Here is a 17,500-nt window from a genome sequence, read left to right as displayed (position 1 = left end):
CAACTGATTCATTTACTGATGGTTCGACTCCTCCAACTGATTCATTCACTCACTGGCTGGTTCGACTCACCCAACGGATTCACTCACTGGCTGTTGCAACGCATAGGGATATATTAAAAAGTGTTGGTTCAGATGTATAATGAAGCTGACTCGTTTCTGTTCGAACAATTTCATTACTCTATCCGATATTGTTACTTAACCGGGTTTTACATGGGGAAATGTTCACTGACACTCCTTTGTCTTTTAACGGAGAACTGGAAATATAGTTATTGAATCTGCAGTTACAAAATGTGTACATATAAACGTATTGTCCGATGCAACTCTGTATGTGTAGGAGTGATACAGTGCAACCTCTAGTTAACGGACTATATAGAGAGGAAAGTCCGTTATATCGAAGGTCCGTTAGACGTGAAACCTCCATATAGCGAACTACAGCATATACTTCAAAGGGTAACACGAAAACATTACTCAATATACGGAATTATTTCACTATTCCTTAAACAACTCTAACGACCATTAGTGATGAGAAGTAATGCATCTAACAGCATAAAACACATACCATCCACCACTTAAGTTAACTACGTAGAGATAAATCACACGACATTAAAGGGAAAAAATTGTCCTGTGATGGATATGAATTATATCATTTTGTGAGCAATTTATGGCAATAGTTGGCAATTATTCCCCTTAATGATGACATAATCATTTATTAGCGGTATATACATTATTACCAGACCGGTGATGTATTCTTTAATGTTTATATACTTGTGATTTATATAGTTAGGTTCGTGTAAACTTTATAATGTTTATGATAGTATTTATAATATGTTTTGTATTTATTGGTGTGAAATATGTATATTATAAGCCGGTGACTCAGACCAACCAATAAGGAGGGGAGGGGAGGGGAGAGAAAAGAAGGACGGGGAGGGGAGGGGAGGGGAAGGGAGGGGAGAGCAGGTAAGGGGAGGGGAAGGCAGTAAGCAGAAAGCAGTGAGCGTAAGATTGACTCAGTTTCTTGAAGTTGTAAATGAGATTTTGCACAAGTTCTGGGACGATATATTACTGGTGCATCACTGAGAACTTCTCCCGGGGAGGAAGAGAGAAATCAAGAGAGATGTTGTGAGGTAACGTGAAAAGAAAACTAGATAAATGTGGAATGAGGAATGATTGTAATGATAGTGATAGATAATAATAACAATAATAATAATAATAATAATAATAATAATAATAATAATAATAATAATAATAATAATAATAAACAACAACAGCAACAAAAACAACAATACAATATTAATAACAATAACAATAATAATAACAATAACAATAACAATAACAATAACTCTAATAACAATAACAATAACAATAATAATAATAATAGCAACAACATCAGCAACAAAAACAATAACAATATTAATAACAATAACAATAACAATAATAACAATAACAATAACAATAACAATAATAACAATAACAATAACAATAACAACAATAACAATAACAATAACAATAACAATAATAATAATAATAATAATAATAATAACAAAAACAACAACAATAATAACAAAAACAACAACAACAATAATAAAACTAACAAATCCAACAACACTAACAATAATAACAACAATAACAACAAAGACTACAACACAACATCACAACCAATTACATGCGAGACAAAAACACGTGATAAAAGACAGGTAAGAGAAAGGGAAGGTAGAGAGTAGGGGAGACGGCGGCAGGTATCATTAATTAGCGGTGTTTTGTGTCTCCTCAGGTGATATATGGAGGTTTGTGTGTGTGTGTATTCAAAGGCCATGACATAAAGAACATGACAAAGTGTGTGTGTGTGTGTGTGTGTGTGTGTGTGTGTGTGTGTGTGTGTGTGTCTCCTCCTCCTCCTCCTCCTCTTCCCCTGCAGGCTAGCAAAACATTTCCCAAACCTCACGAAAATCGCCACCCCCCCACCCCAAAAAAAAATCCACCTTTTCACTTTCTCATTGTTATCAAAAATACCTTAACTTCCTAAAGTCTTCCTCGAAAATAAAACACAAACTGCTTCTAATTATTGGCAAGACTATAAAAAATAATAATAATACTACGGGGGAGAAAAGTTTGTCTCAATACTTTACAGAAGAAAAAGTAGAGAAAGGGAAGAAAAAATATTTCTCCCCTAACTTAGTGCAAAATTCCCTAACATATGACATAAAATTTTTAAGTTGGGGAAAGAAGAAAAAACTTTATATGGTCACAATAAAATGGTTAAAATGTTGAGCACTTCTTGTGGAGGAAGAGGGGTGTTGGAGGAGGATTAAGAGTGTTGGAGGAGGAGGAAGAGGAGCGTTGGAGGAGGAGGAGGAGGAAGAGGAGTGTTGGAGGAGGAAGAGGAATGTTGGAGAAAGAAAAAGAGGAGTGTTGATAAAGTGTTGGAGGAGATGTGTTTTGAAAGACCTTAGTGTTAGGGGAGTGTTGGAGAAATAATTGGGACGTTTTTGGTTAAGTGTTGGAGGCAACTAGTGATATGAATAGAATAAACACACACACACACACACACACACACACATGTACGTACGTTAGATGTTTCTGTAACTACAAACGAATAAGGAAGAACTGTTCTGTGTTCAATAATGACCAAAGTTTCCTTGTTACTTCACAGCCTAACTGATGGTCGTTCTCCTGAGAAAAATAGACAAACAGCAACCATATGTATGTATGTGTGTGTGTGTGTGTGTGTGTGTGTGTGTGTGTGTGTGTCCTATCACCTGAATGCTCTACAGTTAAATACAACACTACAGTAATCTCTCAAATGAATGTACAATCCCCTTCACTAGTGCCTTTACAGGGGCTCGACATATAAACATTCCACAAATCATTACATTGAGGTATTTGTTTTAATATTGTTTTACGAGTTTCCTTCTGCCCAATGTAAACAAACACAGGGCTGCCACACTGCACAAAACCTGGCGAGGCCCTGTAAACCCACTAGTGAAGGGGACTCTCTAAGAAACTCTTATTTTCTTGGACATTTGTTAAGCATCTTAGAAATAGGCACACAGGATATATCTATATAATAATTAGTAAAAACATATATGATCTTAATGGTGAAAAATACTAAGAAATGTGAGAAAATCCTATATAAATGACATGTATTCAAATTCTATACAAATCAAATATTTAATATATCTACATCTACATACAAATCTCTCTCTCTCTCTCTCTCTCTCTCTCTCTCTCTCTCTCTCTCTGTATATGTGTGATGGTTGAGGAGAAAAATTTAATGTATGTCGAGAGATTATTTACCTCCATGCAAGTCAGACCAACACACACGGCTGAACACTCACTCTTCTCACAGCCCCGAGAATGACCCCAACTTCACCCCGTCTTAAGGATGAGAATTGAAGCACACCACCAATCTGGCATACGTCCCTCCATAACCACACTCGGACAGGTCAGGAAAATTCAGTGTTTTCACCAAGAATCTTTTTTCTACGACCTGTATATATATATCACCTTACATTCCGGGTTGTGTTTCGGTGATCGGATAATACACACCAACGTTTATAGCATATATACAGAGGTTCTTGTATAGTGTTAATGGTGTGTGATATGTGTGGGTAGAGTATTGGCCGGTTTAGAAGGACTGGTTAGGTATTTTGGCCGGTTAAGAGGGACGGGTTGGGTTATATTGAGTTATCTTATGTACGAGTTATCAGGGATGGGAGATATATGACTGACCAGATGGTGTGTAATTAAACCTAAACACACACACACACACTTCTCTCTCTCTCTCTCTCTCTCTCTCTCTCTCTCTCTCTCTCTCTCTCTCTCTCTCCTCTAGTGCTATTAAATATTCTTTCCTTCTCTTCTTATTTCTGTTCTATTTACTCTTTCGTTTTCTTTCCCCTTCTCTCACTCTTTATTCCTCCTTTATCTCTGTTTCTCCCTCAATCCCTTCATTATACACTCTCTCTCGGTCAGTGTTTCTGTTTTTTCTTCTTTTACTGTCCGTCATTTATCACATTCGCTTCTCCTTCCTCTCCTTCCCTTTACCTCTCTCCATATTTATCTCCCCATTTGTTATTGTCATCTTCCCTTATCCTCCTCTTTATTCATAGTCAATTTGTCTCATCTCCTTCTCCTGTTTCCCTCCTTCCATCTATCCGTCTTTCTCATCTCTCTCTCCTGTTTCTCCTTTCTCCCTCCTCTATCACACCTCTTCTCTCTCTCTCTCTCTCTCTCTTTATCAAACCTATCTTGCTTCCTTATTTATTCAAGTGTGGTTATCTCTCCTTCTAATCTATATACCTGTGTCTTCCTTAATGAGCTATAATTATACCTGATGCATTTACCTGTCCACACACACACACACACACACACACACACACACACACACACAGACACACACACACACACACAGACATCACACACACACACACACACGTGAACACACAGACAGACAGACAGACAGACAGACAGACAGACACAAGTCCCCTATCAAGCGCTGAACAGTTTTCGTTCAAGAAGGAAACAAAGGGAAAACAGACGAAATGAAATAAGAGGAAAAGTTCTCACACAAGGGGAAACTAATAAAAAAATGACTTAAGTTTTACGTCCTGTAGCCCTTGAGGAGGAGGAGGAGGTAGCGAGTCTCGCCCACCTCCTGTCTTCCTCGTTTGTCTTCATCTTCCCCATCTTTATCATTTTGTTTTCTTCATTTGCCTTCATCTTTTTCATCTTTATCATCCTGCGTTTATCCTCTTCTTCATCATCCTGTCTTCCTCATCTCCCTCATCTTTATCATCCTGTCTTCCTCATTTGTCTTCATCTTCCTCATCTTTATCTTCCTCTCTTTCACATTTCTTCATCTTATTCATTTTCCTCACCGTCTTCCCTTTTTTATCTTTCTGTTTTAATTATCTTTCCCACTCATCTTTCTCACTTTCTTCCTTTCTTTCCGTCTCCCTCATTTCATCCCTTCACTTTCGCTTATCTCTCATCTCCCTATCTTCCTCATGTGCATATCTTCCTCATCATCCTCTCTTCCTCATCTTCCTCTCTTCCTCATCATCCTTTCTTCCTCATCATCCTCTCTTCCTCATCTTCCTCTCTTCCTCATCTTCCTGTCTTCCTCATCATCCTCTCTTCCTCATCTTCCTCTCTTCCTCATCTTCCTCATCTCCAGTCCGCCAAAGACCAATCTTTAATCTGTGCCACATCGGACTTCATTGGTGGGCGGTTTAATTGCCTTCCTCGCCTTCTGCAGGAGCAATGAGGCGAGGTTCTGGTACAACCTCTGGGGATTAGTAGGCGGGAGGACAGCTATAGAGGCGGGAGGACCATGGTAGGGGGCGGGAGGACCATGGTAGGGGGCGGGAGGACCATGGTAGGGGGCGGGAGGATCACTTAATTCCATCTTTATTAACCATTATTTTCATATTTCTCTCCTTTACTCCTGACCTTAAGTGAGATATCTTCAACTTATCTTCTTCTTCCTCCTCCTTCCTCTTTCCTTCTCCTTCCTCTTCATTCCTCTTCTCCCCTCGTGTCATCTTTCACCACCTGTCATCGCCTCCTCCTCCTCTTCCTCTCTTTATTCATGACTTACCCTCTGACACATATATTTACGTTATCTTGATTATTCTCTTCTTTATTCTCTGTTATTCTTCGCTTTATCTTTACTATTTTCTCTACTCGGTGTCTTAGTCAATAATAGAGATATATATTAATTTGTTGTCTTAGTGTTTAAATTTGTTATTTTAGTTATTTATGAAATTATTATTTATTTCATACTTTATGGAGTTTATTGTCTTAGTGTGAAAGAACTAATCCTTTTATTTCATTCATTACATATAATTATCATCACCTTCATCATCACCACAACCGTCATTATCATCACCACCACCACAACCATCATCAACATCATCATCATCATCTTCACTATCATCATCATCATCACTATCCTTGCCTCAGCCCTCCCCCTCCCCCCCACATCACCATAGACCAATAACCTGTGCGTACTAAATCGGGCTTCCCTAATATTGGTGGGCGGTTTAATTTCCTTCCTCGCCTTCTGCAGCAGCGATGAGGCGAGGTTCTGGTACAACCTCTGGGGATTAGTAGAGGAGGCGGCAGGGAGGAGGTGTTTGGAGGGAGGGAGAGAGAGATAATTACATTGTCCTTCTTCCTCATCTTTATCCTGTTATCTCTAACTATACTTCCTTATCAACCATTTCCCGTTTCTTATCTAGTTATCCTCCTCACTCACCTTTCATCTCCCAATCTAAATTCACCTTCATACAAATTTATCACCCTGTTCGTCTTCCTCTCTTTATCCAACGTTTTCTCTTCCTCGTTTATCACCCTGTGCTCTCTCTCCTCTCACCCCCTCCCCCCCTCCCTAACACCACTCTTCCGTTATTACCAATTTGCGGTTCCTCGTCCGGATGTTGGTGACCCGTTTTAATTGTCGTCGTCGCCTTCTGCAGGAGAGCTGAGGCGTGGTCCTGCTGGTACAAGGTCTTGGAGGAGGAGGGGGATCAGTAGCCTGACGTCCCGGGACACTCATGGTGGTGAAGGAGGGGGGAAAGGATCTGGCTAGAGAGGGTAGGATTTCTGTTAGGACTCTGTTGGGCTTTGTGGGATTCTTGATCGGACTTCTGTTCGGACTTTGTAGGACTCTTGGTAGGACTGTAGGACTCTGTAGGATTCTTATTAGGACTCTGTAGGACTCTTGGAACGACTCTGTAGGATTCTTGGTAAGACTTTGTTGGTTGGACGTTTAATTCTTTTTTTTTCTTCCCTTAACTTTATACTCTCTCTCTCTCTCTCTCTCTCTCTCTCTCTCTCTCTACATTATCCCTTTACTTCACTATTACCGTCGACATTTCCTTCTTCTCTCCTTCCCTCTCACTCTTTACTCGTGGCATTTACTTATCCCCATCTTTACTCACTTACTAAATTATGCATCTTTCTTAATCTCTTCCTCCTCCTCTCCCCTCTACACCGTCTCCTTCTACTCTTATTTATTAACACCTTAATCTCTCTCTCTCTCTCTTGCGTTTGTTTTATCAAGATTATCACTATCTCTCTCATTCCTATCTACTCTTATCTATGCCTGCGTTATCAGTATCTATAGTTATCCCTTGATTTGTTATTCCTATATAATTGTTATATAAATTTCAAGGTTAGGTTAAGTTAGGTTAGGTTAGGTTAAGTTAGGTTAGGTTAGGTTAAGTTAGGTTAGGTTAGGTTAAGTTAGGTTAGGTTAGGTTAGGATAGGTAAGGTAGTTAAGCAAATTTTTAATAAAGTCATACTACTGTTAGAAAACTCCAAAAATAAAAATAATCAAATAAAACCAAGTAAAAATATTAATAAAATATATATAAAGCGGTCTTGGTAGTGTACGAAGACGGTAAAAATATGAAGCCAGATATTCAGGGGAAAAAATCTAATAAAAATACCGTAAGTTTCACGCTCTACAACCTAGCGACTGTAGCCAATGGCCCAGAGCATCTCCCTCCGTCCCTCTCTGTATCTCCGTGTCTTACCTCCCTCCTTCCCTTTCTACTTCCCTCTCTCCTTCCGTCTCCCTCCCTCCCTTTCTTTTTTTATCTCCGTGTTTTTTCTCCTTCCGTCTCCCTCCATGTCTATCTCCGTGTCTCTCCTTCATATTTGCTCTCTCTCTCTCTCATCTCTCTCTCTCCTTGCAGACATTTAACAGCCCATTGCCCCTCCTTCGACTCGGGTCTAATTAATTTGAGACTCGGAAGAAAAATGCCTCCCCTCCCCTTTAACACAGATATATATCAACATCAACACTGGGATTTATATTCCTTTCGCAATTTTACAGAGGTCAGAGGTCACTAAAAACGCAATAAAGGTCAGGTCAGGTTAGGTTAAGCCAGGTTAAATTAAGTAAGGTTAGGTGTATTGGCTATTACACCTCGATCTACCAAATTGATATAAAACAGGTGAGGAGAGGTGAGGTTAAGGTGAAATGGGGTTAGATTAGGTTTTTTGGGCCATTACACCTCATTGTACAAAGTAATTTAGATAAAACAGGTATTTTCCTGTGGTCCTCAAGTGGAGGCATGGATACATAAGCCTGTCATTCATATTTCTAATCATTATAATGGGTTAGGTTAGGTTAGGTTCTAATCATTATAATGGTTAGGTTAGGTTCTAATCATTATAATGGTTAGGTTAGGTTCTAATCATTATAATGGGTTAAATGTCACTAAAAGGCATAATTAAGGGTTTTAATCCATGACAGCCATGAGCAGTGTGTGTGGGAGTGATTGGATGAAACATATTTAATTATCTTCAATATCTTTACCCTTTAATTACCTCTGTATCTTACTTCATCCCTCCTCCCTTCTCTTCACACCTCTAATCTCTCTTTATCCTCTTTCTTCACCCATTTACTTAATATTGTTTCTCTCCTCCTCCTCCTGCCCGTCGTCTCTCTTCAATCCTTATTAAATCAACCTGAAGCTTTGTTGTGTGTTCCTCGTCTGCCTTTATTCCTTTCATCACTAATTTCCTTTATTTTTACACAATCTAAGTAAAACATAAAAATCGTTATATAATCGACTTTCTTATATTATTCCTAATCATTTTTTTGTAGAGTAAATAATGTTTTCCTTTGGTTATGTACATTATTTTAATTAATATATTTATAGTTACTCAAAAAACTATCTATACAAAATTGCGTTGAAAAAATATGACACGACGGACGAAGGATTTTGACAACCCTACCGAGACAACAGGAGTCACAGTGTTCATTCTGAAACTCATCGATCACCCCAAGTACAGATAGTTTTTTGAGTGACTGTACATTTTTAACTTCATTTGGGAATATTATATTGTTGTTGTTTTATTCCTTACTGACACATAGTTAACCTTTCGTAATTACTGGTCATCGGCAACATAAATCTATCTTATAACATAACATTACATAACATAACATTACTTCGTCTAACCTTCAGACCATTATTCTCATTATCCATTCTTCTTCAACTCACCATCATTATTATTATTATCAGTATACCTTCAACTTTAGTCTATCCCATCCTCTCTTTCTCCTTCTCCTTCTCCCCCTTTATTCAATTGCTCATATTATCGAATCTTCTTCCTCTAACTATCATCATCATCATCTCTATATCATTCTCCTCCTGCTTCTCCTTGTCCCCTAATCATCGTGGCTGACAAGGACTAAATATCCTGTTATTATGGTTATTGCCAAATTAGGTTGTCTTAATATTGCTGACCCGCTTAATTGTTATTCTCGCCTTCTGCAGGATGAACCCTGACACACACACACATACACGCACACACGCACACACACACACACACACACACACACACACACACACACACACACACTGAGGTTAAGGAGGACTAACAACCAACTTCTCCCTCACCTGTACCTTCACTACGGTGGCTCAGGTGAGAGTAATTAATGATCTCCCTATCTGTAATTAAGACACCTCATTACATGTATAATGAGTGTATTATCATATGATTAAATATATTCCCATAAGACATTTTAATAGCCTCATCTCCTCTCCCCCTCCTACACCTCAGTTGACCGATAAATAGTCTTGATTGATATCTTGTCATGGTGTCTCAGAAAAATGTATACAAACTACCTTACAGATTCTTATGGATTCACAAGTGATCTTCACCAAAATATACAAGTCAGTGTGTATACATTTTTTTGAGACACCTTTACTTCACCAAGAGGGTAAGGTAAGGTAAGGTAAGGTAAGGTAAGGTAAGGTAAGGTAAGGTAAGGTAAGGTAAGGTAGGGTAGGGTAGGGTAAGGTAAGGTAAGGTAAGGTAAGGTAAGGTAAGGTAAGGTAAGGTCACCTGTTGGGACTCCAGCATTAAGGAAACACGTCACGTTAATCTCATAATAGCACAGGTAACTCAGGTGGGGTTCCAACAGTCACGGGGTTCGTGTTCGAGGCTTCCTGTAATGTGATTAACGTGACCTGTTTCCTTAGTACACAGGTAACTTGGGGCAACAATTGTAACAGCAAGACTTAACTTCTCGAGTGATGGTGGGAAGCAGTTGGTCGGGTAGAGTTGTAACCTAATATATTCAGGTACATGTGGTTAATAGTGTCTTGGTCAACAGAAACATCTACCATCACTCATGACTAGTTTAATTTATCTCATTACAACAAAATACATCAATTCCTCTGGTTATTTACTTGAACAATATAAGATCAGTTTTTATAATTTACTGAACAGATTAAAACTTAATTCACGAACCACCAAACAGAAAAAATACGTTAGTAGTGACTTAGTTATTTCTGTACGCTCCATCACAAGCTCTTAACTGATCACAAATTTTAATTCTAAGGAACATTTTGGTGAGACGAGGAACCAACATTATCTCTCACGACGATGGACGGAAACATATAAAATTATATTACAGACAGACACCAACACGAGATCTAGTGCAGTGGACAGGCGGACACTAACAAGAGGTCTGGGTCTGTGTTGGTATGAGAAGACCAAGACTCTCTTACACACAGGTGATTAGCCATGCACAAAGAAAAAATCATCTTTGTCTGAACACCTGCACTATTAACAACCATTCCAGCTATTAACTTACAGCTAAACATTATTTACCACAACTACGTATCACAGCACAACAGAAGGGCTTGAGATGAGAGCTAACGAGAAGTCTGAGTTAGCAGGACTGTAGCCACACAACATAAGTCACTCGCTTCTACTCACTCGTCAACCACAGATTCACTCTAGTTAATTAATAAAAAAATATAACAAATAACAAATAATTACCTATATTAACAGAAAATATTAACGGTTAAACAGAAGGAGTTTAACAAGAATCAGCCTCTCCTCCTCTTGTTAATAACAGTTTAACAAAGTGAGTTTTAAAACACACCATTACGCTAATAAAATCAACCAGTAAAGAAAATGAAACTTAAAAAAAAAACTACATTATTACCAGACATTACCAACCATAACACACCTGTGATTTACCTGTCACCTTATTGGTTAGGAAATTTATTAATTGGGTTACCACACACCTTCATTATCTCTACCCAATTATCTATTAAACTGAAAATTATGAAGAAATAGATAAAAATGAAAACTAATATATACCACACCTTTCATGAGATTTTAAAACAGGTGTACTTAATAGTTATCTAATTAAACGAAATACCTTTACTCATCAATATGCAAAAAGACTATTATTTCATATTTTCTCTTCTATCTCATTCATATTCTCTCTCTTCTTCAGTCTCCATTCCCTCTCTCCGTTTCCCTATAATCCTGTTATTTCTCTCTCTCTCCTATACACCCATTTATTAGCTCCTTCCTCTCCCTACTCTACAAACGAGGTATTTCCCTATCTCCCTTTTCACTAATTTAGTTAATATTACATTTTCCTTGATCTGTTTTAGTCCTTTACTTCCATTCCCCTTCTCCCTATCTGTCTCTCAACTGTTTCTTCTTCTTGTACTTCTTCTTCTTCTTCTTTAGTTCCTGCCTCCTCTTCTTCCTCTTATTCTTCCTCCTCCTCCTCTTCTGTATTAAGTACTTTCTTTCCAACACTTTCCTAATCTTTATCACAATTCCTTTTCATTATAATTCCTTCATTTTCTTATCCTAACAATTTCTTTTAAACACTTGACAACTATTTTTATCCCTTTCTATATTTCTATCATTATTTATTTCAAATTAATTCACTTTTTTCATATTATTAAGCTTAATTTTATCGATATTTACAGCCTCCTTTACGTCGTTATGCCTCGCTATATGAACATAGTTTAAAAATAGTGAACGAAATTCTTACATTCCGGGGATTATTTTCACCTACCAAAATACTTCGTTCATTATCTATTAAAATATGATTCTCACCGTCTTGGTTCATGGAGAGAATTATACTAAATTAAATGAAAAAGGCGAAATAAAAGTAAAACCCGCCGTTCAGACTCAAGGATGAGAATAATATAAATAATGTAGGTTTCACGCTCTACAACCTTCTTCCTTAGAGTGGCACTGACCCAAAAGAGGCACCGACCTAGAAAAGGCACTGACCCAAGAGGCACTGACCTAAGAGTAGCACTGACCCAAAAAGAGGCACTGACTTAGAAGAGGCACTGACCCAAAAGTGGCACTGACCCAAAAAGAGGCACTGACCTAAGAGTAGCACTGACCCAAAAGAGGCACTGACTTAGAAGAGGCACTGACCCAAAAGTGGCACTGACCCAAAAAGAGGCACTGACCTAAGAGTAGCACTGACCCAAAAGAGGCACTGACTTAGAAGAGGCACTGACCTTAAAGTGACACTGACTCAAAAAGAAGCACTGACCTAAAAGTGGCACTGACCTAAGAGTAGCACTGACGCAAAAGAGGCACTGACCTAGAAGAGGCACTGACCTAAAGTGGCACTGACCCAAAAAGAGGCACTGACCTAAAGTGGCAGTTTTTCTCTTCCTCCAATTTCATCTTTATTGTATCTTCCTCTCTTCCTTCCTTTACTCTCCTGCCAACACCAGCAACACTCACACACAACAACATTTCATCGTTACCAAGTCAGGCTTCTTCCTCAATGCTTCTTCCTTAATTGTCACCTTAGGCATCTCAGGTGTCTTGGGGCGAGGATCTGGTAACAAACTCAGGTGATTATTGAGTTGGTTTAACGATACTGACGAGACAGGTGTACAACAGGTAATGATGATGATGATGATGATGATGATGAGTTGACATGTTTCTTAATTAATTATGTAGGTGAGGTTATTAAGTTCTGATCATTAAGAGTTAGAGACTTAAACAGGCTCTCTCTCCACCCCTTCCATGACAGTGCTATCTCTATTTTCTCTTCCTCCTCTTACCTTCCCTTTACCATTACCCTCTTATTCCCTCTATCACTCTTCACACTACACGTCTCTCCTTATCCCTCTCCTCATTCATTTAGTTCATTCTACTTCTTCCCTTCCCCTCTTTCCTTCCCTTTTCCCATCCTCATCTTTACCACCTGTCACTCCTCTCCCCCTCTCTCTCTCTCTCAACTCCCTATGTATTTAAGTCTTATTCTTTGACACTTTCATTTCCTTTATTTTCTTCTTTACTCTTTATTATTTATCCTCTTCCCTATCTTATTTCACTTAGTCATTGAGTCATCGGTACTATTCTCTCTCTCTCTCTCTCATAATAATCCTCCTCCTCCTCCTCCTCCTCTAATCCATCAATTTCCTCTCTACGTTTTTCCACTTTTTAACAACATGACCAACTCAGTATAATTTCATCTCGGTATTAAATCAGGCTTCCGTAATGGCGGCTGTGCCCAGTTTTAATTGCCATCCTCAGCTTGTCAGGGAGCGGCGAGGTGAAGTCCTGTTGCAAGCTTGGAGGATTAAGCTTCCCCGGGGTGAGGACCGAGAGAGGGGCTGACCAGAGGGAAGGATGGAAGGATTCTTGTTGATGAAGGACACTAGTGAAGGATCACCTGAAGATTAGCACATCCAGGTTAGTTAACTTGATGAATAGACGCCGTAATGCTAACCTAACCTAACCTATCAATATAATCTAACTTAATCTAAGCTAACCTAATCCTAACATTAATAAAAATGAACCTAACCGTAACTAAAACGCAAACCTAACCTAACCTAATCGCACTTTAAACAAACCAAACCTAACCTAACCTAACCTAAGCTAACGAAACCTAACCTAACCTAACCTAACCTAACCTAACCTAACCTAACCTAACCTAACCTAACCACCCTCAGGTAGTATTCAAATATTTAATCATCAGGTAAAATAATCTTAACGGGGGGGCTAATCTACAGGTGATCCACAAACATTATATATAAAGAACCATCAAGAAACTGGGGCGATTCTTCTGAGTTTAGTTAAGTCTCCCATTTCTCCGTTTTCTTTTCTCTCTTCCTTCCCTTATTCCGTCTTTTCTTCCATTCCTCCCCCCTATTCCCTCGTTATTGTTTCCTCCTTCGTCTCATCTGCACTTGAGGTATTTCATTATCATCCCCTTCACTAAATTACCTAATTCTCTTTCTTTCTTCGTCTGTTTCCTTTCTTTTATCTTCTCCCTCTACCTATCCATTCTCTCTCTCTATCTCTCTTATTACATGTACATTCCTAGTCTCTCTCTCTCTCTCTCTCTCACATACATTCCCCCCAATCTTTATCACTTTCTTCTTTCTGTTCCTTATACATTGTCATCGCCTTACACACACGATGACGTCACTTCATTAATATGTGCATAATTAAGATATAATGAACCACACTATCAAGGTTGATTAAATCAAAATCTCACTAATTGATTGACATTGTAATTAATTCTGATCCTGGCTTCTCCACGACCCTTCATGTACACACAATAGCATCTCAACTAGTATTGGAAACTTTTTACTTCAATGTATTTATCTTATGGACAAAACTGAGTGTCATAGCGAATAAACTGTTTATCTCTCGTTTTATCCTGTCTGATTTTTATTAGGGATAAAACAAATTTAAGTAAGAAGTTGGGAAAAGGATAGATGGTATTTTCCTCACTTTGGTATTCTCCCCGTAATACCAGTATTCTCCCCATAATATTAGTATTCTCCCCATAATATCCATACTGTCCTCATCAATATTCTCCCCATATGATCAGTACTCCCCTCACATCATCAGTACTCTCCCCACATCATCAGTACCCTCCCCACATCGTCAGTACTCTCCCCATAACATCAGTACTCTCCCCATAACATCATGTTAGACAATGACCAACATCTCACCATCATTAACCTGATCTTTCCCCCTAATACTAAAGGGGCCGTTTCAATTGTCATCCTCGGCAGCCTCTTAGGGAACGCCGGGACGAGGCTCCGGTACAAGCTCAGGGGATTAGTAGTGTCGGCTCAAGGACCACTGTGAAGACGAGGAGGAGCTGCCTGAAGGAGGAGAGAGGATAGGAGAGGGGGATGCTCTTGATACAGGTGAGATGAGTGTTACAGGAGAGTGAAGGATGTGGGGAGAGAGAGGGAGAGGCAGGGGGAGAGGGAGAGGGGAAAGGGTCTTTTCAGCTCAGCCAGTGTGTCGTAAGAAGGTAAATGAAGCTGTAGGTACACGACCATGGCCGCCTTGGCACACTTCCACAACACACTGACGACAACTGTTATTACCCCGACCACCAGAAGGCGACCCAAGGGCTGATCGTTTTTATTCCCCTGTGAAGGTAATAATCCTGACACACACACACACACACACACACACACACACACACACACACACACACACACACACACACACACACACACACCCACAGAAAAGTTACTTCTACCCAAAAAAAATTAGAAAATAATAATCAATAGTTAATTCTAATACTGAAATACTGTGATACTAAAGTAGAAGGTAAAATAATGTATATCAACCCATCATACAAACTCTACTAGCGCGAGTCTATACACACACACATAATATAAACACTATAGGCCTATATTTTTATAAAAATAATACGCCTATATTTTATCAACATAGAATATCCTCAAAAATAAAAAATGAAAATAAGTTAGAATATTTTTCCTCAAGCCTACAATAACCTCCAGCACCAGTACCTCGCCCCTCAACCTCCAGCACCAGTACCTCGCCCTCAACCTCCAGCAGCAGTACCTCGCCCCTCAACCTCCAGCAACCTCCAGCAGTACCTCGCCCCTCAACCTCCAGCAGCACCTCGCCCCTCAACCTCCAGCAGCAGTACCTCGCCCCTCAACCTCCAGCAGCAGTACCTCGCCCCTCAACCTCCAGCACCAGTACCTCGCCCCTCAACCTCCAGCAGCAGTACCTCGCCCTCAACCTCCAGCACCAGTACCTCGCCCTCAACCTCCAGCAGCAGTACCTCGCCCCTCAACCTCCAGCAGCAGTACCTCGCCCTCAACCTCCAGCAGCAGTACCTCGCCCCTCAACCTCCAGCAGCAGTACCTCGCCCTCAACCTCCAGCAGCAGTACCTCGCCCCTCAACCTCCAGCAGTACCTCGCCCCTCAACCTGCTACACCCCTCAACCTCCAGCAGCAGTGCCTCGCCCCTCAGCCTCCAGCAGCAGTACCTCGGCCTCCAGCACCAGCAGCAGTACCTCGCCCTCAACCTCCAGTACCTCGCCCCTCAACCTCCAGCAGCAGTACCTCGCCCTCAACCTCCAGCACCAGTACCTCGCCCCTCAACCTCCAGCACCAGTACCTCGCCCTCAACCTCCAGCAGCAGTACCTCGCCCCTCAACCTCCAGCAGCAGTACTCGCCCTCAACCTCCAACAGCCCAGCAGTACCTCGCCCCTCAACCTCCAGCAGCAGTACCTCGCCCTCAACCTCCAGCAGCAGTACCTCGCCTCAACCTCCAACAGCAGTACCTCGCCCTCAACCTCCAGCAGCACAACCTCCAGCAGCAGTACCTCGCCCCTCAACCTCCAGCAGCAGTACCTCGCCCCTCAACCTCCAGCAACAGTACCTCGCCCTCAACCTCCAGCAGCAGTACCTCGCCCCTCAACCTCCAGCAGCAGTACCTCGCCCTCAACCTCCAGCAGCCCTCGCAACCTCCAGCAACAGTACAGTACCTCGCCCCTCAACCTCCAGCAACAGTACCTCGCCCCTCAACCTCCAGCAGTACCTCGCCCCTCAACCTCCAACAGCAGTACCTCGCCCCTCAACCTCCAGCAACAGTACCTCGCCCCTCAACCTCCAGCAGCAGTACCACCTCTCCTTCAACCTCCTACACCCCTGCACCTCTCCCATTAAGGTCAGAGGCCACATCGCCATCAATCCCCACGCTTGAGGCCGGAGGATCTCAACCCTATATTACACAGCCAAATATTCACCAGTTGGATTCCCTGGCAGCCGTTTAAAGGCCCTCATTTCTTCCCTGTGTTGGGGGAGGCAATCATTAACCCGGTCATATATCACTAGTTTTAAGCCACCAATTATTGATGTAATCCAAACTTCAGTCGTGGTGCTCTCTCTCTCTCTCTCTCTCTCTCCTCTCTCTCTCTCTCTTTCACTATCTCCTTGTTTATCTCTGTCTCTCAGTTGTTATGATAATCTCCTCATCACTGAATTTGCACCTTAGTCACGATAATTAGTTCATAACCCTGATAGACTTCCGCTCCTAATTGTTCCCACTTGAGAGAGAGAGAGAGAGAGAGGTAGGTAGGTAGGTGTGTGTGTTACCTGCAGCAGATCTTCCCCAAACACACACCAGACAGATCGTCAACATCCATCTCAACTTCATAACAACTCTAAACAACATTTTGGAAATACGTCCTGAAGAAATTGTATGTTATTCTGAACACACACACACACACACACACACACACACACACACACACACACACACACAGGGGGATTTACACAGTACAGAGAAGCAAATTCAGGTAAAAAAAGAGAAGCTAACGCAGATAAAGAGAGAGAGAGAGAGAGACAGAGAGAGAGAGAGAGACAAGCAACACAGGTAAGCAAGAGTAGACACACACCTG

At 40.7% G+C, this 17,500-nt stretch overlaps 1 protein-coding gene across 1 annotated transcript in view; it reads left to right on the top strand.

Annotated features, from left to right (window-relative positions):
* The window catches only part of LOC121866912 (extensin-like), a 109,458-nt gene extending 92,692 nt beyond the window's left edge, over positions 1-16,766 (top strand). Inside the window, exon 2 of the mRNA XM_042366651.1 lies at positions 15,586-16,766. Coding sequence (XP_042222585.1) covers positions 15,586-16,766 — 1,181 coding nt within the window. The remainder of the gene's footprint in view (positions 1-15,585) is intronic.
* Positions 16,767-17,500: the final 734 nt, after the last annotated feature.

Source organism: Homarus americanus, unplaced genomic scaffold (genome assembly GCF_018991925.1).
Source record: "Homarus americanus isolate GMGI-L3 unplaced genomic scaffold, GMGI_Hamer_2.0 scaffold850, whole genome shotgun sequence".
Taxonomy (NCBI): Eukaryota; Metazoa; Arthropoda; class Malacostraca; order Decapoda; family Nephropidae; genus Homarus; species Homarus americanus.
This window is presented reverse-complemented; position numbering and strand designations above follow the sequence as displayed.